The 23,738-nt window shown below is 41.3% G+C and overlaps 2 protein-coding genes across 3 annotated transcripts in view; both read right to left on the bottom strand.

The window, feature by feature from the left end:
* Window positions 1-23,738, bottom strand: part of LOC142339039 (calcineurin B homologous protein 1-like) — a 416,603-nt gene that overhangs the window by 222,755 nt on the left and 170,110 nt on the right. The window lies entirely within an intron of this gene.
* The window catches only part of LOC142339034 (uncharacterized), a 101,260-nt gene that overhangs the window by 62,798 nt on the left and 14,724 nt on the right, over window positions 1-23,738 (bottom strand). The window contains exons 4-5 of one of the 2 annotated variants that reach the window (XM_075388659.1): window positions 6,602-7,039; window positions 5,686-5,808 (exon numbers count right to left, since the gene is read on the bottom strand). In XM_075388659.1, the coding sequence (XP_075244774.1) occupies window positions 5,686-5,808; window positions 6,602-7,039 (561 nt within the window). The remainder of the gene's footprint in view (window positions 1-5,685; window positions 5,809-6,601; window positions 7,040-23,738) is intronic. The other variant, XM_075388660.1, reaches the window with a different exon arrangement.

Raw genomic sequence — 23,738 nt, 5'->3', positions numbered from 1 at the left:
TGAAGCTTTTTATTTTTTTGTCATCATGCCTCAGTTTTGTGAGCTCATGCTTACTTTTCTAGAATATTTTTTCTAAATTTCCGTCTTGATTTATTCATTGGCTATAAAATTATTCCTTAGGGGATTCGTAAGTTAAATTCAATTTTGTATAATTGGTTTAACGTACAGTCTTAAAACTTCTTGTTTTATTACGCGTAATTGATGAAGAAAAGAGAGCAGTATTTTAGAAGTTTACATTTGCGAAAACTTATAGTCCTAAAACTTTTATCTGGCTGTATATAATGAAACCTATGTATTTGAGACTATATTTGCATCCAAGCACCGTCTGCATTGTTTTCGATGCATTAAATGTTCATTGGTTTTTTATATACGTCATTGTGACATTTTTAAGGGCGCGTTAATTATGTCTACGTTTTTAGATGGCCGAGTAACAACATTTAATAAATCAATACCAATTGATAATCCTTGGGGTATTCCCCATTTTTAAATCTTTTTTTCACATTTTCAAAACGCTAGCAAAAGATTCGGTACTCCACATTTTTAATGCACTGGCTCATGATTTAGAGTATTAAACTTTTTTCAGGTCGATAAAAGTGCGCTAAATAAAATTTTGACAGAACAGTTTTTTTCTAATTTCATCAATCAAAATAGCATTGGCATCAATATTGGTTATTTGGTTACGGGTAGACAGTTATGATGATATAGAATGTTGTAGTATGATATAGATTTTGTTTGAAAAAAAAAACTAATCACTTTTCACATTACATTTCCAAACATTTTTCAATGGCCACAAAAATTGAAATTGAGATGAAACTTTTATGTCTGCTCTGGTGACAATTCTTAAAAGGCACAACTTAAGCTACTTTTCGACACTGGACGGTTTAACTTTGTTTTGGACACTCAATTTAAAATGCTTCTAGTATTGAATTAAGTGCAACATATGTTTTTTTTTCCGGAAGAGATCGTTTTCAATGTGGCAATTTAAACTAGAATTTGATATAGAGCTGCTCAGTTATTCCACATTTCTGCTGCTAGCATTTCGAAAAGAATATACTGTTTGTTCATGCAATTTCTTTTCACAGCACCGTCGTTAAGCGACAAATTAAGCTAGCTCTAGTCCGGCTTTAGCAAAAGAAATGTTGAAAAGCCTCTATAGTTTCACCTTCTGGTTTTTTCTGTGTTTTCTTTAGTCGGATGTTGCATGTTTCAATGACATCTTTAAAAATCTTGTTTTATCATTTGCTGCTTCGCCCTCTACATTTTTTGCCTAAAAATATCAATTTTTGAATTTCGTTCTTAGTTGAATTTTTAACTAAGAGATATCTTGTATTTTTGGGGGTGAAATGTCGTACGATTCGTGGCTTCTAGCGGTGAAATTTTTACATTCAACCACTTTCACCACATTCGGCGCTCTAATCCCTGGTTGAGGTCCAGACCCAAATCTTTGTCTGATCAGACTTTTCAGACGAAAATTAAGCCTGATCAGACTTTCCAGACCCAGGTTACCTCTGATCAGACATTCCAGACACAGAGGGTCTCTGATCAGACTTTCCAGACCGAAGACGTTGTGATCAGACCACCTGCAGTCCGTGGTCCAGACTCAAATTCAGACCATTGCCCAGACCCTAATCAGACTCTGATCAGACTCAAGTGCGTTCGAAGAGGTTATGATCAGACCCAGTTGTGCTCGAAGCATCGATGGTCAAACCCAGTAGCGATTGCAGCCATTTAAGATCAGAGTGAAGCGCGCTTGACACAGGTTCCAATCAGACTCAAGTGCACTCGAGTGCGCAAGACTCAAGTGCGCAAGACTAATAGTCTGATCAGAAAAAAATTTTACTTTTGAACAAATTTCTTAATTTTTCTGCAATATATTCGGTTCTTGAAAATTGATGTTTGCAGTATTTAATTCATCCAAGGAAAAACAAAATATAAAAGCTTTGCTAAAGACAAATTTAACCAGCAGATGGCCGGAAAATAGCCGCGATAGACGCTTGCGGCCTTCCATGAATTGAAATAACTAAAGAAACAAGATAGGCAGATTGACCAAAAGTCCTTTAGTAGACCACTAGCTTTTTTGGGTTAAATACGTACTGCCATTTTTATGATGCACATACGATCTATAAGGAAAAAGCCCTAGAAGAGTTCTTTCGAAAAATGGTTTTCAAAATCAAAAACTAAAGACCAACACTCAAGAATTACGGGATAAAGGTTAGCACTACTTAGATGCACACTATTGATTTTTAACTAAAAAATGTTCGTAGAAAATGAATTTTACCACACGGTTAATATCGCCACCGAGAGGGCGATAACAGCCGTGTGGTAATTTTTTTAATCAACACTTGTTGAGATCATTTCAAAATTCAATCCAGTTTTATTGGCTTTTCATTTTTGTTTTTTTGTGGACAATTACATTTTCAAAGGTAAGTGATATTTCTTCGGATCTGTTCTTCGTTTTGTCCTCATGCGCCCCACGCACACATACACACGTACAAAGACACACACACACACACACACACACACAAACACACGCCCACACACCCACAAACACACGCATACACACACAGACACGCACACACACAGACAAACACACACAGAGACACACACAGACAAGCACAAACACACACAAACACACACGCAGACACACACACAAGCAAACACACACATACTCACACTTGCACACACAAATACACACGCAGACACACACAGACACGCACAAACACACACAAACACACACGCAGACACACACACAAGCACACACACATGCTCACACTTACGCACACACAAAATCACACGAACACACACACCGACACGCACACACACACACAAGCACACACGCAGACACACACAGACACGCACAAACACACACAAACACACACAGAGACACACTTACAAGCACACACACACATACTCACACTTACACACATAAACACAAACACACGCATACACACACACACACAAACACGGACACCCGTATACACACACAGACACGCACACACACACACACGCAGACACACACACTCACACGCACACACACACACGCACGCACACACACGCACGCACACATGCACCCACCCACACACACGCACACACACAGACACACAAACCGCAAACGTAAACCACAAGCAAACACCACACACAGACACTAGCACGCACACACACACACACTTGCACACAGACACACACACCCATACACAAACTAGCACACGCATGCACGGTAAGTGATATTCCTTCGGATCTGTTCATCGTTTTGTCTTTATGCGCCCCCACACGTACACAGACACACACACACACACAAACAAATACGCACACACACACACTAACATACAAACACGCACAAACACGCACGCACACACGCACCCACACACACACGCACACACACAGACAAGCACACACACAAAAACACACACGCAGACACACACACATACAAGCACACACACATACTCACACTTACACACACAAACACACCCATGCGCAAAAAACACACACACAAACGCACGCAAACAAACGCATGCAGACACGCACCCAAACACACACATGCACACACACAAACAAACAAACTGCACACAGAAACCGCACACATACACACCACACACAGAGAAACACACAAGCATACACACTCACTTACACACACAAATACACACACCCACACACACACACACACGCACGCACACACAAGCACGCACACACGCACTCACACACACACAAGCACACATACAGACACACAAACCGCACACAGAAATCACACACAAACACACCACACACAAACACACACACGCACAAACACGCACGCAAACACGCACCCACACACACACACGCACACACAGACAAGCACACACACACAAACACACACGCAGACACACACACATACCAGCACACACACTTACTCGCACTTACACACACAAACACACCCACACGCACAAACACACACACGCACACACACCCACTTACACAAAAAAACACACACACCCAAACACACACATACAAGCACACTCACTCACGTACGCACAAAACACGCACACACACAAAACACACTCACACACACACCACATTCATAGTCCACACACACACCCACACACACAACACACACACACACCACACTCACGCACCCACACACACACACACACGCACACGCACGCACACGCACGCATACACACACAAACACACGCACGCACATACACGCACACACGCGCACTCACACAGACACAAACACATACGCAGACACACCCACACGAGCAAACATACACCTCAAACCTACACACAAACAAACACACCCACATACACACGCACGCACACACACACACCCACGCATAGACACACACACATATACACACACCAACACCACACACCGCACACAAAGTACGCACGCACCACACCCACACAACACACGCACACGCCACACACACACGCACGCAAACACGTACACACACATGCCAAACACACACACACCACACACACACCACCTTTTTTTAGACTGCAAGTTTATCAAACTGTTTCCATCATTAGTAACAGTGTTTCCGTCAAACTGTTCTGAGTAACAGTGGCTGAAGTGCCTGTCAAGTGTCGATCGGGCATTAAAGTTTATTACACTGGCAGTTCATTCAACTGCTATTATCTCAACAAGTGTTGATAAAAGTTCCATTAGTGAGTTCAGAAGTCATTTTTTTGAGTGAGCTAACTGACGCAATCGACCTAGAAGCAAAAATGAATTAACGCAGACAATTTTAACTGGAAAGCAGCAGAAGTCACTCAAGTCATTAAAGTAGTAGAGACAAAACAAAAATCTATTAGACGAAGTAAAAAAATTAGGAGCGCAATAATAAGTGCCTGGAACTGCTGACAAGGCTATTAACAAAAGCTAACTGATGCGAACAATTTTTTAGTATACCGTTTTTTGAATGTTCTGACTCATTGGATGAGTTTAGACAGCTTTCCATAAGAAACATCGTGGTCTCCAGTAAATCAAAATTTCCTCTGAAGGGACTTTGCTATCAACTGGACTTTTTTCTTTATCAGAGCTATCGGACGTTAGATGAGTCTCTGATCAGAACGCTGCTTTATTGTTGCTTCTTGGCAGAGCCAACATTTCTCAGTAAAACAAACAAAAATGAAAAAAAGGCTCTCGAAATGGTCCGGATTAGACCTAATTGCACTCGAATCGTTTATGATCAGACTCAAGTGCACTCCAATGCGCTTCCGGTCGGATCCAATTGCGCTCGAACGGTTTATGATCGGACTCAAGTGCGCTCGAATACGCCTATGATCTGATTTTTCAGACCAAATTGACCTCTGACCAGACCAACTCCAGACCATGGTCCAGACTGTAGTGCGCGCGAATTTCCGTCCAGACCCTGTAATTTCGGTCTGGAAACATACGGGTGTGCGATCGAGTGAGTCTGATCATAAAGCAATTTGGTTCTGCACATCGACCTGGGATTGCAATTATTGTAACCATTCAACTCATTCACCGAAATACTTACATTTTAATTTTTTCTCGACACCTCGACCCGTGTAGTGATGAAAATGTTATTTTTTTAAATGGATTCAAAACTACAAAATGTCTCATTTTTGTTGCAATAATAGATTTATAATAATACTAGAATTCCTGAATACCTCTTTTCTCAATAATTATCAAATTTTGTCGTAATACTCAAACTGTTGTATTTCGTAGCGGGCTATAGCTACCTGTGACAGACCAGCAGTAGCTCTTCTTCGTTGGGTGAGAGCACTAGTCGGTGGAGGCTCACAGGGCAAGTCCTCTACCACAGTGGTGCTGGGGGGCAATTTGGGGGGCAGTCTTTCCCGTAGCTGTTAAACATACATCATTATACAATAAGTTGAATGATTGGAGCAGTTATATTATTTGCATTCGTATCATTTTTGACTGAACAAAAAGACATCGACAGTCAAGCTAGGAATAATAAGGAAATGACATTCACAGTTGTTTAGCAAAAAACTTTTTTCCCCAAATTTTTTTTCCCAATAATTTACACGCGCCGGGTTTTAAACAGGGCCTTGAGTTTTTTTGACACAAAATTGAGTGGTTTTGAGAGGTTCATTCCAATTTTTGAATGAAACTGAAAACAGCAATCTTTGTGCTATAAGCCGCAAAGCTAATCAGACCAATAATGCAACAAGTGGTACAAAAAAAAGAACTTATCACCCTCTCGAACACGTCACCGCCTGCAAACGCTACTGACAAAGAGGGGTAGAATTTCTAATTATTAGAGGGAGAATTTGATTAACTACTTCAAGCCACAGAAATATAGGTATCCAAATTGGAAACTTTTTTGTTAATTCGTTGCCAGTTTTACTTGCTGCAGTTACAGATTCCGTCAATATTAAAATCATTAATTGAACATGACCCAGATGTAAAGAAAATATCCTGGTTCAAAAGATATTGCTTCCCTGAAAAAAGTCGCATTTGGTCAAACAATTGGTTAATACTGGTCAAGTCAAAAATTTCTACTCTGATCACAGAAATATTCAACTGCCGAACCGACTCTTCCTCTTTAGGCGCATATTTTTTCCTAAATTAGGTTCAGAGGGACTTCGGGCTAAAACTAAAAGAAACACAGTCATGCATTACCCAGCAACTCACCACCCGCTCGTCCAAATGGGGTTGGGGCACTTGCAACAAAGAACACTTGCGCGCCCGAAAACCCTGCATGATATCCATGCTAGCCGATTCCCTTCGATTCCCGGCTGAAAACTTGGATATACTCTCGTTCGACGATGTTGGAATCCTCGCGAATTCAAGGTCTACGACATCCTCGTCAACTTCTGGATCCGCTAATGATGCGATCATTTCTAGCGGACGATGTCCGCAATGGTGCTGCTGGTTGCGTTGGTGAGAACCCTGCAGGTCCTGGAAATTGGACTGGTTCCCTGAGGGTTCAAAGCAGGTACAATTTAGGTTTTCCAGCGATTCTTCGTTGTCAATTAGAACTGGAACCTGGACTCCCAATTCCGTATCTTCGACGATAATTTCAATCGTACAACCTCTTAACGAGTTAGAGTAGTCGTTTTTATCCGATGGCTGCAGGTTTAAAAATTAAAAACTCTTTTAATTTTGGGTAGTTCTAAATAACAACGTGCAAATCAAGATATTGTTTATTAGTTGAACAAAGTTGCAGTAAGTTTGCTTCAAAAACGGTCGCCGATTACAAGTCACCTCTAAGAGAATAAAATGAAAAATTGCTAAGAATTTATGCTTGTAATCAGCAAGAATTTGTTCAGTTCAACCTGAGTGACGTTTTAATAAGCGGTAAAAGTTTTAAATGGTCATTTTGTCTACTTGCAGACAAATAGTCATTTAGTTTTGCCGCCATTTTGATTTTTACCATATCATTTTGATTGGATTTCAGAAACATATTTCCTTGTCATATTTTTCAAAATTAATTAATTACCGACCACAGCCGAGCATCGCCCCCAGTTTCTTAATTTTATTATTATTTCCTTTTTAACGATCCCAATCTTAATAGGGAGCACATGTTCTGTATAATCTATTTGGATATACTTTAAGGTGCTACAAAATTTGGCCGACTGGGGTCTTAGCCGACCAAGAAAAAAATATGATATGCGACCGAGAACTTAATTCTGATTGGTGGAAATACCGATTTGATCAAACTATCACTAGTTCGTCTAATCATCACAATTGGGTTGCGGTCGGGTTGTTGACTTAAACCCCCATTTTTGGGTTGTCGGCTAAACAGACTGTCGGTTAATTTAGTGATGACTACGATTTATTGGCAGACTAGTGTCTGTTGAAAGCAATGTTTGTTAATTTAGAGCGAACTTTGTCTAAAGTACATTGGGAGCAAATGGGCCGACAAATGGTCACAAATTAGTTCCTCAATGACGCTTATACAAATGTTGTATCAACACGGTTCAACTGGAATTCGAATGTTCAGCAGAGTTCTTAGCACATGTGGTTGAATAAGACAAGAATTCCAGAATATTCAGGTTTAGTTACCAAATTCATTAAAAAAATTCTTGAAATTTTTTAAAACCAAAATTCTATTATAACTACTGGTAGACCCCCAATTAATAGCTTTTTGACTTTAGATTTTGGTTTCGTTCCCAAAAAAATAACTCGAGTCAGATATCTTTTCAGGTATTAATCAATTAACAACGAAATAAACAATTTTTGGAGAGCAAACGTACCCTGGTTTACCGCCATAAAAAATCTCAACAACCATATCAAAGATAGACATGTTTTGGGCTCAATTGACACTTCATGATCAATCATAAACCCATACAACATTTTAAACAATTTAAGAACTGCATCAACATTCTCTGAAATTACTCTTTATTTTTCCTAGAGAGATGTTTTCAGTTTTAAGCATTGGTTCATAGCAATCAATATGACGACCCGCCTAATTAAATGCGTTCTACGGAAGTTTCGAACAATAATCGGGGAGATCTTATTATACTCAGCAGACAAACTAAAACAAATTGCAATAAAAACCTTATACTAAAAATACCTTTCCTTTCATAATGCATTGTAGATTTATAAAAATTAGCCAAAAAATGTCAGATGGAGTTCGAAAATACACAAGAAAATTGAAAACCAAGTACTTTTGATATGGCACATTTTCACGATTATTTTTGTTCGGAAAATTTTGTAATTCAATTAATTAGAAGGGAAGCCAATTCTATTTTTTTGCGGGAAAACGTTTTTTTGTACACATTTTTCATAATTCTTCGTTTGACTCCCTAAAACTATAAAGTTTTAATCTCTCAAATCAAAGAAGGCGAATAATGAGGTTTTAGATGTAAAGGTACACCACAAAAACAGTTCCAAAAGGTTGTAGCAAATGAACTACTTTAATGGTTGGTTGCCTATACATTTTGCAGTTCATTAGTAATAAAGCTGATAAAACAGTCTTTCGATGGGTAAATTCATTCAAACGTATGTTCGGCCAATTCAACGTACAATCCAACTGTATTCAACAACGTGTTAAGGCAATAAGCATCGTTTACTTGGAGGCAAATCTAGCTTAATCTTTTTTAGCAGGTCTTAGTCTAGGTCACCGATTTAAACTAATCTGTTCAAAAAACCGAATTTGTTAGGCTAAGCGATCAGTTTTGAGCCATTTTGGAAGTTATTCTTAGTGGGAAATCGGCCTTTGTATTTCTCAGAAATAATACGTATGTTGCATTTAGAACGGAAAATCTAAGCGAAAGTTTTGATATAATACGCACAAAAATTCTCTATATAGTGATATAATTTATTCAATTCAATTTACTCGGTAACAAGTAAATATTCGACTGCTAAGGTCCACTAAAATATAAGTAAAAGTTCGAAAACAAAAGTCAAATTTCAAGCACGATAAAACTTCTTTCCGTTTTTGAAAAATCTAGATAACATCCACACACTTTATCGGAGTCGCTGAACCCTGTAGAAAACCAGTACTCCTCTTCAAGTCGCGCAAAGACGGCAGGACTAATATAATTGCTTCAATTCGTTTGAGAGAAATTAGTGAGTCATATTTTTCAAGATTAAAACTGTTGTTGGTAGCAGACTTATGTGAGCAACAAGGAGAATTCAAAATACATTGAAGCTGTCACATTTTGATGACAATAAAGTTCCCCGGACAACTAGAAATCTCCAGAACACATTGAAAAATTGTTTTAATCTTATTCTTTGTTTTTAGAATGTTTTAGATCTTAGTCCTTTAATTCCCTGGCGCCGCAATCAAAAGTTAATTTTGATTTTTTACGCTGCCAGGTACCTAAATTTGCTTTTCTATAAGCATAGCTCGACTACACCGCAAAAAACCGTTCTACTTCTTTTTTATATCCTTGCTTTTGATATGATTTTTGTAACTGCCATTATGTGAAAATGTATTAAATTCCGTTGATCAGAAAAGTTTAACCAATCAATCAATCAATCAATCAATAATTTAATCAGTTTGAGCTCCAACATTTTTTTCAACCTTGCATTGATAACTGTTATTTTTTCTATGGGTCTAGTTCCAACTGCTTTCGGTTCTGTAGATACCATCCCCACACACGAGCTTCAAAATTTTTGCAAAGTTTATTTGACGGCAGAAATCAAATTATCTTTATTCGGATTATTTCTCAAGTATCATCAAATTTTCTTCAGCTCAAGGTGATGGGTATAGACCAAATCAAGAAAAATGCGCATGAATAAAATTTTAAAATTACAATTCGAGGTCTGAACAAGCGCGCAGCTAACATGTGTCTTCAGAATTTACAATGCAGACGTTTAGTCGTAAAAGCACGCTATGTGAAATGGATGCGAACGCATCTTGGTAAAAGCGGGGCAGATAAAATTAGTGAAATTCGATATGAGTATCAAAAAACGCGCCGCGAATTTCCTTCAGGCCACATCCTGTCAAAAGGGATTAAAAAAGGGAACAAAATTTATCCACTTAACATAAAGAAAACCTAACCGAAATAATGAAAAATATTATTTGCAGTGAATATTACACAAAGGTGTACTAGTAAAAACTTATTATTTTTTCTCAAAACATAAATTAATACAACTTCAAACTTTCAGTTTTCTATGAATTCGGACTTTGTTTCTATCGACGAAATTTATATATTCTTAAATGCGCTTAGTAAGTATAAAATTAGTTCTGACCAAGAGATCTTTCGGCTTATTGAACTATGTTCAAATTCGGCACAAAAAATGACAAAGCCCGTTTCCGTATTATTACAGACTGTCTTTTTCAGCCATGTATGTTGTGCATATGCAACTCTTTTTTGAGGATAATTGTTTCATTCCACTTCACTGCTCGAACGGATACTCCCCTAAATTGGGAGAATCAATCTTTACCTTTGATAACGAGACATCTAGCAATCAGTTAATTCTTTTTCTCCCACGCAATTGTCTTTAAAACTGTATTATACTGCAAAGAAAATTTGAATTTCATATATAAGAGCCGAAGTGCGACCGACCCTACGCGTGACCAAAATAATGAGAAAAACATACGCGCCACTGGGCCAATTTTGCAACCATACCAATTACAGACGATAACTTTGGGTTGAGTGATTAAATCACAAGAAGCGAATATTCGAAAGCAAACATAGAAAAACATAAATCAAATCGACTGACGTCGGAAAAATTGCTCAAGAATGACAGGCGGCGCAGTTTAATTCAGGGGCTGTAGCCTCGACATTTTTTTCTTTTATGGGGGCGAAATTATCGGAAAACATTATGCCCTGATAGCCGAGTAGGCTTCCAACCCCTAGCTCCTGAGTACAGTTTCGTCACCTCGACGGAAGTATTAACTACTCGGCTACTCAGTTCCTGTCATCGAGTCTCTAACAATCGATTCTGTTTGCGTAACGAATTTTATATCAAAGTGAGATCAATTGAATTTACTAAAAATCAAGAAAAAGTGAGTGGAAAAATCACCTCAGGAGTCAAAGAATATTCTGGAAGAAACGCGCAAAACGTTCAAGCAAAAAACTAGTATAAAAACATAGCCAGTAGAGTACCAGAAATAACTCGGAGGGCGTGCAACAAAAAATTTTATCTAACCCTACCTATTTCAGAAAAATGAATTCAAAAAATATACACTATGAAAAACCTTTAGTGAGAAATGTGGGTAGGTAGGCGGGGGAAAGTTGAGGGGGGTGGTGGAGGGGGGGTAGGTTGAGGTGTAGGTTCGGGGGGGGGGTAGGTTTGAGGGTGGGGGTAGGTTTGGCGGGGGTAGGTTTGGTGGGGGTCAGTTGTGTATGTATGTGTGTGTGTGTATGTGTTTGTATGTGAGTGTGTGTTTGTGTGTGTGTGTGTGTGTGTGTGTGTGTGCGTGTGTGTGTGGTGGTAGGGGGTAGGTGTGGGGGTCTAGTTGGGGGAGGGGATATTTTACATAGGTTGGAGGGACTTATATGGGATCAAAATTCCCCTATTATGACCTTTTAACCCTGAACATTACTAACAGTTCTTATTTACTATAAGTTACAAACTAAGCTACATCTAATATTCATTGTTCGAAAACAGAAGTCAGGAATCTAAAACAGAAATTAATGTTCAAAAAATTTCAAATTTCAAGACAAGACTTTGGCTAAAAAATATTTTGAGTTGTAAAAAGACACATTCAATAATTGCTTCTCATTTGAGAGCAATTAAAAGCAGACAAAAGTTGACATTATGAGCTATTACGAGCAAAATCAAAAATGAATAACTAATTTTCTCGAAGGTACCATTTTTTCAAGATTTGTTAAACTAAAGTTAAACTAGCATTAAAAATTTATTGGAGATCATTTGTAAATTTTTACCCATCTGGTTATTTTTTCTGAATTAACATCCCTGAAATTCCAAAAAATGATATGTCAGAAAAGAAATCAAAATAGTTGGAAAAATCAAAATTGTTCTGAATGAATTTTTGAAGTCTCGAATTTGCGCTTAAAAACATTTTTTTTGAAATCAATGATATTTCACCCAATCAACGGGGGAGCTTCAAATGGATACGATTATACATTTGAAACTAAGATGACAGTGGTTACAGCGGGAACAAGTTGAGTTTTCTCAGTCATACAGGAGCAACGATAATATTTGGGTAAAGTACAGGTCAAATTGAAAAAATAGTATAGATTTTTACACCTGATGATTGTTACCGAGTAAATTGAATTGAATAAATTATATCATTAGAAAGAGAATTTTTGTGCGTATTATATCAAAACTTTCGCTTAGATTTTCCGTTCTAAATGCAACATACGTACTATTTCTGAGAAATACCAAAGCCGATTTCCCACAAAGAATAACTTCCAAAATGTCTCAAAACTGTTCGCTTAGCCTAACAAATTCGGTTTTTTGAACGGATTAGTTTGAATTGGTGACCTAGACTAAGACCTGCTAAAAAAGATCAAGCTAGATTTGCCTCCAAGTAAATGATGCTTATTGCTTTGACGTTTCGATATACAGTTGACTATATAGACTGACTATATATACATAGATCTCGATGAGTTGAATTTACGAAAGACTGCCTTTTGTCAGCTTTATTTTGGTGCTGCTCCCGGCTTACCAACACAGATTTTCGTTGATTTATTTGACTAATTGTTGTGAATGATCGACATTTTCACTGCCTGCACTGCATGTTTGCATCATTCGACTGAATACTTTCAGCTAATTCAACTTTAACACCAACAGAAAAATTAAGCCGAGACGGAGAGGGGACACGCTTCCCAACAGTGTGGTTTATATTGGCACCCAGGGGACCCGGTGATCAAACAGCGCAACCTTGTTTTGATTGCAACTTGGGCTGAATCAGTGCTTCATATTTCGACAGTTGCACTGGCATTACTCGTCGTGAGCAGAGACCATCACCACACGTGGACAGTTGGACATTTGAGTACAAATGTGACAGTACATCTCAATCTCGCAGCTACACACTGTTTTCCAGGGTGGAGTTTACGGCCCATAAAGAGTTCAGAGGTGGTCTAGCTTTTCGGTCCCTGAGCTCCACAATGTGATCGAGAAAAAGAACAAAAGGGGCCAATCAACAGCGATACAGACAGCAACAGAGATGGGCATCAAATGCAGAAACTGTAAGACAGAACAGTAATGAAGTAATGTTTTTCTTGCTCATTTGTGTTAAGTAATTAGCTTCTTGAAGCAGTAAATTAATATTATAGAAACCGGCAAATCTAGTACCCCCCTTATTTTTTGGTTTAATTTTCTCTAATCCGATATTTTCGAAACTCCTCGGTCTCCAAAAAACCCAACCCATTTTTTTGCTGAAAAAACATCACTTTTGAAAATTTCTGGTCAAAATTAAGAATTTACCAAATCAGGCTAAAGGTCGGTACTTGGGTAAGTCTATTACACTTTTAAGCGAAGCGAAAAAAAAACTTTGAAAAAATTGACGAAACTTGAGAAAATTTTGCAATACTTCATTTAGAGCGTCGATAGATTGCGGATCGAACAATTGTATAAAGAAGGCTATAATTTGGTCAAAATTTTTCCATTTAAAAAAAAAAAGAATCAGATAACTGATTTTTTTTTCAAATAAGCGCTTATTCTTGGTTAGTCGTGAAAATTGTGCATTAACATCAGGTTTCGGAGTTTGAGAAAAGCTCACTTCAGTTATGTTGTAAAAACATTATATGGTTTTCATATTAGCTGCAAGTTCAATGCATCACGCCATAAAAACTTTGCCTCAAGCGTTACAAGACCATTATAAAAAAGGAATTTACGCATTACCGGGTCTGAGTTTTAATCCTAACGCTTTGAAAGTCCGAAAAACCGCGCAATTTCAATTGAGTCACTTCTTCCGTGATAAAAAGAGGCTAGTTATATGGCATGATGTGGTGAACAATTCATTGTCCCGTCATCGCAGTAACAACAACAAGCCTTTAACACCTTCGCAGCTTATTGAAGTGCTTGAAAAGTATCAGGAGCGCATAGAAGCTATAGTGTATTGCCCCAGAGAGGGAACTCCTGATATTTACAATCAGCTCAAGCGTAGTACTCTAGTTACCATCCATTTAGTGAAAGACATTGTGTCTAAACGTAAACAGAAAGATCTTAGTTTACTTAAAGAGTACAGAGCATTACACCAAAGGCCTGCGCTTGAGCTGAAAACACTCACTATAGTCTTAGCTCATAAGAACAACCTCCGGTCCTTGATAACACGCTCCCGACCGAAGAAACTTTCAAAGCGCCGTCGTAAAACGCTTCGGACCCGTCATGCGTTCGAGGAGGCGGAACTCACACAAGCCTTTGATAACCTGAATGTCACTTAGTCTTGCGCTGCTGTGGGAGTCTACCCGCTGACTGGCGGTGTGACTTAGTTAACTCACGAGTTACGGGTTAGTTTGTGGTTGGTTCTCTCCAATAGCGCTTTACTAAACGTTTCGCTCTCCCCATTCTTCGAGTTTTTCACTACCGTCCGTTTTCCGCAGGTTATCTGGTTTCATTTTCCGCTTCCGTCCTTTTGTTTCCGTGTCACTTTGTTTCTTTCTATCGCCCGTTTATTTGTTATATGATGTAGTATGTTGAGTTTTGCTGTAGTAAAATTTCTTTCTGCTAGTATGCTGGTTTGTTGTTTAGTCTCGTTCCTTGCTAGGGTGTGACTTAAGTTCTTTCTGGAGTTACGGCTGGTTTGTTTCGTGACCCTCACCACACTTGTTTGCTAGCAAATTGTTATAGCTTTATTAATTTGTAGTATGCACTTTTGTTGTCTGGGTATGGTGTTTTGCTAGGGTGTGACTTAAGTTTGTTCTGGAGTTACGGCTAGTAAAGTTCCTGACCTTTTCGACTTATGGGTATACTACACTGTTGCCGTAAATTATTTCATGTTTGATGTTTTGATGCCGTTGATAAAGCCCCCATAATGTTTTGTGCTAGTTTACCTGGCAGTAGCTCCTCTCCTTCTTTCTAGGGTGTGACTTAAGTTTATTCTGGAGTTACGGCTAGCGTGTTTGGTTGAGCTTGTTGCTGTGGTCTGTTAGCATCGATCTTCCCGCCTCCTCGCTTGTAGTTTCCGCCCCGCCCGCGCCAGTTTTCCCGTTTCGTCGCGCGCCATCCGCCCGACATTTCCGCCCCCGCCCGTGCCAGTTTTCCCGTTTCGCCGCGCGCCATCCGCCCGACGTTTCCGCCCCTTTCGTGCCGTTTTCCCGTTTCGTCGCGCGCCATCCGCCCGACGTTTCCGCCCCGCCCGGGCCATTTTCCCGTTTTGTCGCGCGCCATCCGCCCGACGTTTCCGCCCCCGCCCGTGCCAGTTTTCCCGTTTCGTCGCGCGCCATCCAGCCGACGTTTCCGCCCCTTCCGTGCCGTTTTCCCGTTTCGTCGCGCGCCATCCGCCCGACGTTTCCGCCCCGCCCGTGCCATTTTCCCGCTTCGTCGCGCGCTTTTCGCCAGACGCTCCCGTTTGTCCGTCCGGTTTCCCGTTGCGTCGTGCGTTACTCGTTCGGCGTCTCTTCCCGTCCGTCCCGTCTCCCGTTCTGCCCCTTTTCGCGCTTCCTGCGCACCGTTCTTTCTTTCTTTCGCCGGGTACTATTGTATTTGACGAACATCTTTGCTCTTTGGCGGTTTGCTAGCCAAACCGTCACACTAGGGTTCGGTATAACCCCTTTGTGTTGTGCTGTTGCATGTGTGTGTACTTTATATTAGTACCAAATTAAACTTGTGGTTCCTGTTTTTCTTAAGATCATGACAACTTTGCAGGACAAATTCAACAAACTTTATAGTGCGAGGGCAAAATTAGGGGCTGAACTTAACAACACCTATGATGAAATTAACAATGCTGTGGATAAGCAAGATAGGAAAGTTAAGATCGAACGTCTGCTTGTGAAGTGCAAAGACGCTTTTATTAGAGTAGTTGATAAAAATGAAGAGCTCTTTGATCTGGCACAAAAGACTGAAAATCCAGACGCTGCCTGTAAGAACCTTGAAAAATGGTTAGAGACTGTAACAAAGAAAACTGATGAGTTCATTGCTGCTGCTCGAGGGTATATCAATTCGGTCCATGACAAAGAGACAGCAGAGCAGTATACCTCTCACCATTCAAAATCAAGTTCACATATGACTTCCTCAAAAAGATCAAGTCAGCGTCAACGAGACTTAGAGCTATCAAGACTCAAAAGGGAAGAAATTGAGAAACAACATGAAGCAAAGCTTCGCATTGCTAGACAGCGTCTCGAAATTGAAAAACAAACGAAATTGCGCTAATTGGAAATTGAGCAGCTTGAGGAGGATCATCGCAAGGAAGTAGCTAATGCAGCACTTGAGGAAATTGAGTTGATGACAAAATCATCAGCAGACGGGTCTGGTACAGGCAAAATGAGCGGGCTCTTTACGGAAAGAAGTTCAGTCAAGAGCAAGAAACTTGTTCAAGATTGGGTTAATTCGTCACCGGCCGGGAGGATGGCAGATGTTGCAAACGAACCGAGTTTGCACTTTTCTGGTTCCATCACCCAATCCAACCAAGCAATTGTCCAACGACCTTCTTCAGCTCAACTTCCAAACTCACACTTCAGTCTCAATACACATGGTCAAGTTGAGGCCAACATCAACCTCCCTGTCCATGAACCAAGTAGTAGAACCAGTGTAACCAATGATGCACATGTTGCAAACAACATCATGCAAGAGCAGCGACAGCCTCAATATACGCCTCCACCACCACCAATAAACTTTGGTATGCCAACTCAACTAAACGCCCCAAACACAGCCCGACAACTGTCTCAAGCAACAATGCACTTCGATGGTTTACAGTTAGATCATCAATTCCCTCGCAGGTCGAGCATGCCGGGACAGTTGAATTTAGTCAGGCCTCCGCGTTCACCACCTTTAAATACACTCGTTAATGCTCCGCTAGCACTTAATCCGCAACAAGCACACATGAATGTACCAGCGCCTCCATCCCCCGTTCTAAACCCCGCACCACCGCATTTCCCGTTAATCCCACCAGCATTCCGCTTTCCTCCTTCGCAGCCACAAGCACTCCCACTACAAGCCACTAACCCCGTGGCGAATAATGTCAATCTGTTACCCCATTCTCCGCCTGCACCATTCGTTTCCTCCGCAAACAATTTCGTACCTCAATTAATTCATCCACCACCCCCACAAAAGAGTTTTCAGCCCCAAAACTTTGTACCCATAACCCACGCACTCGTGCTCCTCCAGATCCAAATGTCTGGCGTTTTCCGGCAACAGTCCCATCTAATGCAGTACCACTTGTACTTACATCTGCAAATTTATACACCGTACAACCGGCCCCGTTAATCAACGCTCATATATCTACATCGCACCGCTCCCCTCATGTACAAGCAGCAGCAGGCGCTCAAAATTACGTAACATCAGACTTCATGCAAGCGAATCCATTTAGTTCTTCCACAGGTACCGCCCCCACCTTTGTCACTCCGATCATTCCGCCAACGTATGGAGCTACCGTTCCGAACCCGTTGTGTTGGGGTGGCCCGCCGCATCCCACACCTTCGGCTCCTTCTTTGGACTCAGCGGATTTGATAAAGCAGTTGGCGGACGCAATTACTTGTAAGAAGAACGATCCACTGCCCGAGTGGAAGTTGTAACAGTACAATGGTGATCCCCTGCAGTGGCACGAATGGTTCGGACAATTTAAAAGCGCCATAGACGCACAGTCCTTGACTGATGACGTCAAGTTAACATACTTAAAAACACTTGTAACTGGAAAAGCTAAAACCGCCATCGCTGAGTTCGCATACTGCGGTGTAATGTACAAGGACGCACTTAGGACACTCGAACGTAAATTTGGCCAACCACAGGCAGTAGTCAGTGCACATTTAGAAAAACTCAGCTCTTTTCCACTACTAAAGATGCACAATAGTGATAACATCATAAACTTTTCTGCAACAATTTCAAGTCTTGTTGGAGTCGTTAAATCACTTTCATATGACGCAGACCTTAAGAGCGCCTCACTTCTCAACACGGCTGTGCAAAAATTGCCGCCCAATCTAAAAGGGTCTTGGTCACTCTTCACAGTGAAGAAACATTGGGTTAAGCCAACACTCCTTGACTTCAACGATTGGTTGAAGGAGAAGGCCCAGGCACATGATTTAATGAAACAAACTTCATCGAAGGCAAGAACTGAGGATAACACCAACTCAGTAGTATAGACCAAAGTTGCCTGGAGAACTTTTGCTGCTAATACGCAAACTAAGGGCACTCAGAGACCAGCCTCAACATCGGCAACGCCTGCAACACCTCGCTGCATTGTGTGTAAAGGTAACCACCGCATCTGGGAGTGTAGGGTATTTAAAGAAAACTCTCCCACTCAGCGAGCAAAGGTAGTAGCGGAAGCAAAACTGTGTTTCTCATGTTTGAGAGAAAAGCATATGTTCAGGCAATGCCCAAATCCTAGAAAATGCAGGAAGGACGGTTGCAACAGCTCCCATAATACACTTCTTCATGGAGCTGAGAGGGTTTATCCATCAAAATCCCCTTCAAACAACAACAATAGTAATTCTAATTCTGGCGCAAATCAAAGTAAACTTCCTAGTGCCCAATCATCGAGCAAGACCACCACTTTGTCATCTGTGAGTAATGTGAAAGGCCTCCTTCAGGTGACTGAATTACAGTTAAAGAGCTCTAACGGTAAAGATACCACGGCTTTAGTTTTGTGTGATACCGCTTGCAGTAACTCTTGGGTGTCCAATGATCTTGCAAATAGACTTGGTTTGCACGGTACAGCATTGAAATTAACAGTCAAGGGTATAAATACCGAGGAGGTCGTAGACACTAAGTTAGTTGAACTAATTGTAACACCACGCGACAACCAAGCAGTTGAACCATTTAAAGTAAGCCCTTACGTAAAGGAAGATTTAAATGTAGGCGCCGATGTCATCAACATTAAAGCACTTCAGGAAACATACCCGCACCTAGCAGTCCTAGACCCAGTTACATATTGCTATGGAAACATCGAGATGATACTTGGACAGGATGTGTATCATGCCATCCGCCCGTTAGAGTACTTCGCTGCCGACGAGAAGTCCTCGCCCTTCGCTGTTCGCTTGCCCATAGGTTGGGTTCTAAGCGGCCCTCTACCGTCGTCTTCAGGTTTAGTCTCGACTTGTTTCAAAGCTAATATGGAGCAGGATTTTGAACTCGCTAGTCAGGTAAAATCTTGGTACGACATGGAGTCGTACGGCGCACTTAAGCAAGTAGACCCACGATCCGCCTCGGATGCGCGTGCGCATGAAATTCTTGAAAACACCACCGTGCATAATGGAAAAAGGTACGATGTAGGAATGCTATGGGCTGAAGATAACATCGAACTGCCCAACAATTATTTCTCAGCGCTTGTTCAATTAAAGTTTTTGGAAAAGCGGCTCACGAAAGATCAGACATTAAGGGAAAAGTACTCGAGTACCATCAAAGAGGACTTAGACAAGGGCTATGTAGTAAGGGTCAAAGATGCTCATAAGGTGGAAAGTCGCTCGGAACGAGAGTGGTACCTACCACACCATCCGGTTGTTAACCCGAACAAGCCTGGCAAGGTTCGTAGGGTACTAAACGGAGCAGCTAAATTCCATGGCGCATCTTTTAATAAGTCCTTACTCACTGGACCTGACTTACTGCAAAACCTAATCTATGTACTCCTACGGTTCAGACAACATCAATTTGCCGTATCCGCCGACATCGAGGGAATGTTCCTCCAAGTTGGAGTGTTACCATGTGACCAACCATCATTGCGCTTTTTGTGGCGGGAGGATCCCACATCAAATGTTGTGGTACACCAGTATACGCGCCACATCTTTGGGGCAAAAGATTCGCCCACCTGCGCCAACTACGCACTTCAGCGCACGGCACGCGATAATGCTAAGGAGTACCCAGAAGCTGCGAAAGCCGTCCTTGAGAACTTCTACATGGACGATTACTTGGACTCAGTGGAATCCCCCGAGAGGGCCCTCATTAGGTCGAAGGAATTGGTACATCTTCTCCATCTAGGTGGGTTCAAGCTTACTAAGTTTGTAAGCAATGTACCAGATCTGGCTGACCGAATTGATGGGTCTGCTCAATCCACTGAACCGAAGGTCATCGTTTCATCAAAGGGGGAATCAATGCACGTGCTTGTGCTTAAGTGGGATCACAACAACGATACTCTGGTTGTGAGTAGGGGTACTAACAGCACCATCACGAAAAGTTTAACACAGCGCTTGGTCTTAAGTCTTGTGTCAAAGGTCTACGACCCAATTGGTCTTGTCGCACCTTTCACTGTTGGTGCTCGGTTAATCTTGAAAGACATTTGGCGTGTCAATGGACAAAGTTGGGATGACGAGTTACCTAAGGACACAGTTGACAGATTCCTTGCCTGGTGTATTGAACTGCCGCGGTTAGCTGAGATCACTATACCGAGAAGTTACTTCTCAGGACCATCCCAACATCTTGAACTCCACATGTTTGGTGATAGCTCGCAAGACGTATTCAGTGCAGTAGGATTTCTTAGGGCTCAAGTAACTTGCAACTCCGGGGAGATTATAACAGAGCTGGCGTTTGTCTTGGGCAAGGCCCGTGTTGCACCTATGAAGGTAATGACAGTTCCCAAGTTGGAATTACAAGCCGCTCTCCTCGCTGCCCGTTTAAAAAGGGAAATCTGTCGAGCATTAACGGTTACTGTGGACAAAGTCTTTATGTGGACAGATAGTACAATCGTCTTGCAGTGGATAAACTCAACAAACAAACACCCCATCTTCATTGCAAATCGGGTTAGTGAAATCCTGGAGAACACCAGCGTTGACCAATGGAACCACGTCGCCACTTGTGATAAACCGGCAGATGCTGGCACGCGTGGTATGTCCGCTGAAGTTTTGCAATCAAGTAGCTGGGTGAGGGTTCCTGACTTCTTGAGAACTAAGCAATCCCTTTTGTACCAAATACTGACGTCGTTGATAACATCAAGCTCGGCGTTGTAACCAAGGAACAAGATGATGACTCCATCTCATCTTTAGCCGCATCTGTAACCAATTCCCCAAAGGAACAAAGCATTAATCTGATCCCGTTTGATAAGTTCAGTTCTTATCAAAAATTACTTCGTGTCACCGCATATGTGCTCCGTCTTTTACCATCTCATGAAAGTTACCGTACCGTAGACGGCAGCATAGCCGACCCTGTTGAGCTTGACGAAGCCGAGCGTCATCTCCAGTACTTGGTTCAAGGAGAGTCCTTTAATACTGAAAGAAAGGATCTTCTTGACAACAAATCCGCTAAGAGCAGCCGCATTGCTCAGTTTACTCCGTTTATTGGACCCCATGGTCTCATCCGTTCCTCTGGTCGACTCCGACGGCTAGTGGAAATTGACTTTGACACTAAGCATCCTATCGTCCTGGATGCGCGTCATACTTTTGTTAAACTGTTTCTGCGGCATACTCATTTGAAGAACCATCATCAGGGCATCGATTACTTAAGGTCAAAGGTACAAGAACGTTATGCCATCCTAAAACTACGTTCCACACTGCGTTCCATCAAATCAAACTGCGTCTTGTGTAGAAAGTTCCGTGCAGCAACCACTCAGCCTATCATGGCAGACCTCCCAAAGGAGAGACTCGCATACCAGTCTCCTCCCTTTACCAACACTGGGGTTGATTACTTCGGCCCATTCTACGTCACAGTTCGTCGGACTACCGAGAAGAGGTGGGGATTTCTCTTCACTTGTCTCACTACTTGTGCTGTCCATGTTGAAGTTGTACCGTCCATGGACACCAGTTCCTGTGTAATGGGAGTTGAGCGGTTCGTCTCCCGTCGGGGTACTCCTGCTATGATTTGGTCGGATAATGGTACGAACTTCATTGGAGCGGAGAAAGAGCTCCGTGAATGTGTGGAAAAATGGAATACGCTTAATATCGCTGCCGAACTTGCACATAAGGGCATTAAGTGGAGGTTCAATCCACCCAGTGCGCCACACCAAGGTGGCATCTGGGAGAGGTTAGTTCGTAGTTTTAAAAGAGTACTGTACACTATCCTCGGTACGCGTCGCCTCACAGATGAGGTGTTGAACACTACTTTTCGTCTGGTCGAATACGCACTAAACTCACGTCCCTTAACGCCCGTAAGCGCCGACGCGTCCGACCTAGGCGCAATAACACCTAATGATTTTCTACTCGGTAACCAAGCAACCAGAATTCCGTCCATCGTTGGCGTCGACGAGTTTGATCATCGTAAGCGGTACGCCCGTGCACAGTCATACGCCAATGCAATTTGGGCACGTTGGCTCAAGGAGTATGTACCTGCACTGAACCGTAGATCTAAGTGGCAGACGCCTGCCGAGCAGCACCTCAAGGTCGGTGATTTAGTTTGGATCGTTGAAGAAAGCAACCCTAGGGGTTCCTATCCAACCGCTCGGATTGAAGAACTTCGGTACGGCTCCGACAGCGTCGCCCGCTCCGCCGTCTTACGCACGTCATCCGGATCGCTCGTCCGCCCACTCGTTAAGCTTGTACCAATCCTCCCAACATTTTCTTCCGGGCCGGAGGATGTTACCGAGTAAATTGAATTGAATAAATTATATCACTATATAGAGAATTTTTGTGCGTATTATATCAAAACTTTCGCTTAGATTTTCCGTTCTAAATGCAACATACGTATTATTTCTGAGAAATACAAAGGCCGATTTCCCACTAAGAATAACTTCCAAAATGGCTCAAAACTGTTCGCTTAGCCTAACAAATTCGGTTTTTTGAACGGATTAGTTTGAATCGGTGACCTAGACTAAGACCTGCTAAAAAAGATCAAGCTAGATTTGCCTCCAAGTAAATGATGCTTATTGCCTTGACGTTTCGATATACAGTTGACTATATAGACTGACTATATATACATAGATCTCGATGAATTGAATTTACGAAAGACTGCCTTTTGTCAGCTTTAATGATTCTAATCATTGCCTGCAGATTCCTTGACTGTTACAAAGTCCATTAACTGAACTAATTAGCAAGTCGAGACAATACTTGCTTTTGAGGCTGTCAAAGGAAGTCATTTAAACTTGAGTTCATCCACTGGTATTAATGAATACATTCTAATCACAATATTTTTGTGCTATAAAGTTGAGTATATAAAAAACTCGGCCGGGATTCTTTAAGAAAATCAGAGACACAATTACAGCAGTAGTAGAAGAAAATCTATCACTGATTGCATCAAGAAATGCTAGAAATGCATATTTTCAAAAAATGAAGATGCATATGATCAAAAGCATCAGCTTCAGTAAGAAAGAAGGATAATCAATCAGAAATAACCCGATCAAGTTATTTTAAATTTCACTCAGGCGATTTTTTTTCCAAATAACCGAGAA

The sequence above is a fragment of the Convolutriloba macropyga genome, chromosome 5, assembly GCF_964194025.1.
Source record: "Convolutriloba macropyga chromosome 5, txConMacr16.3, whole genome shotgun sequence".
NCBI lineage: Eukaryota > Metazoa > Xenacoelomorpha > Acoela > Convolutidae > Convolutriloba > Convolutriloba macropyga.
Note: the sequence above shows the minus strand (reverse complement) of the source record. Positions and strands in the feature narration are given on the sequence as shown.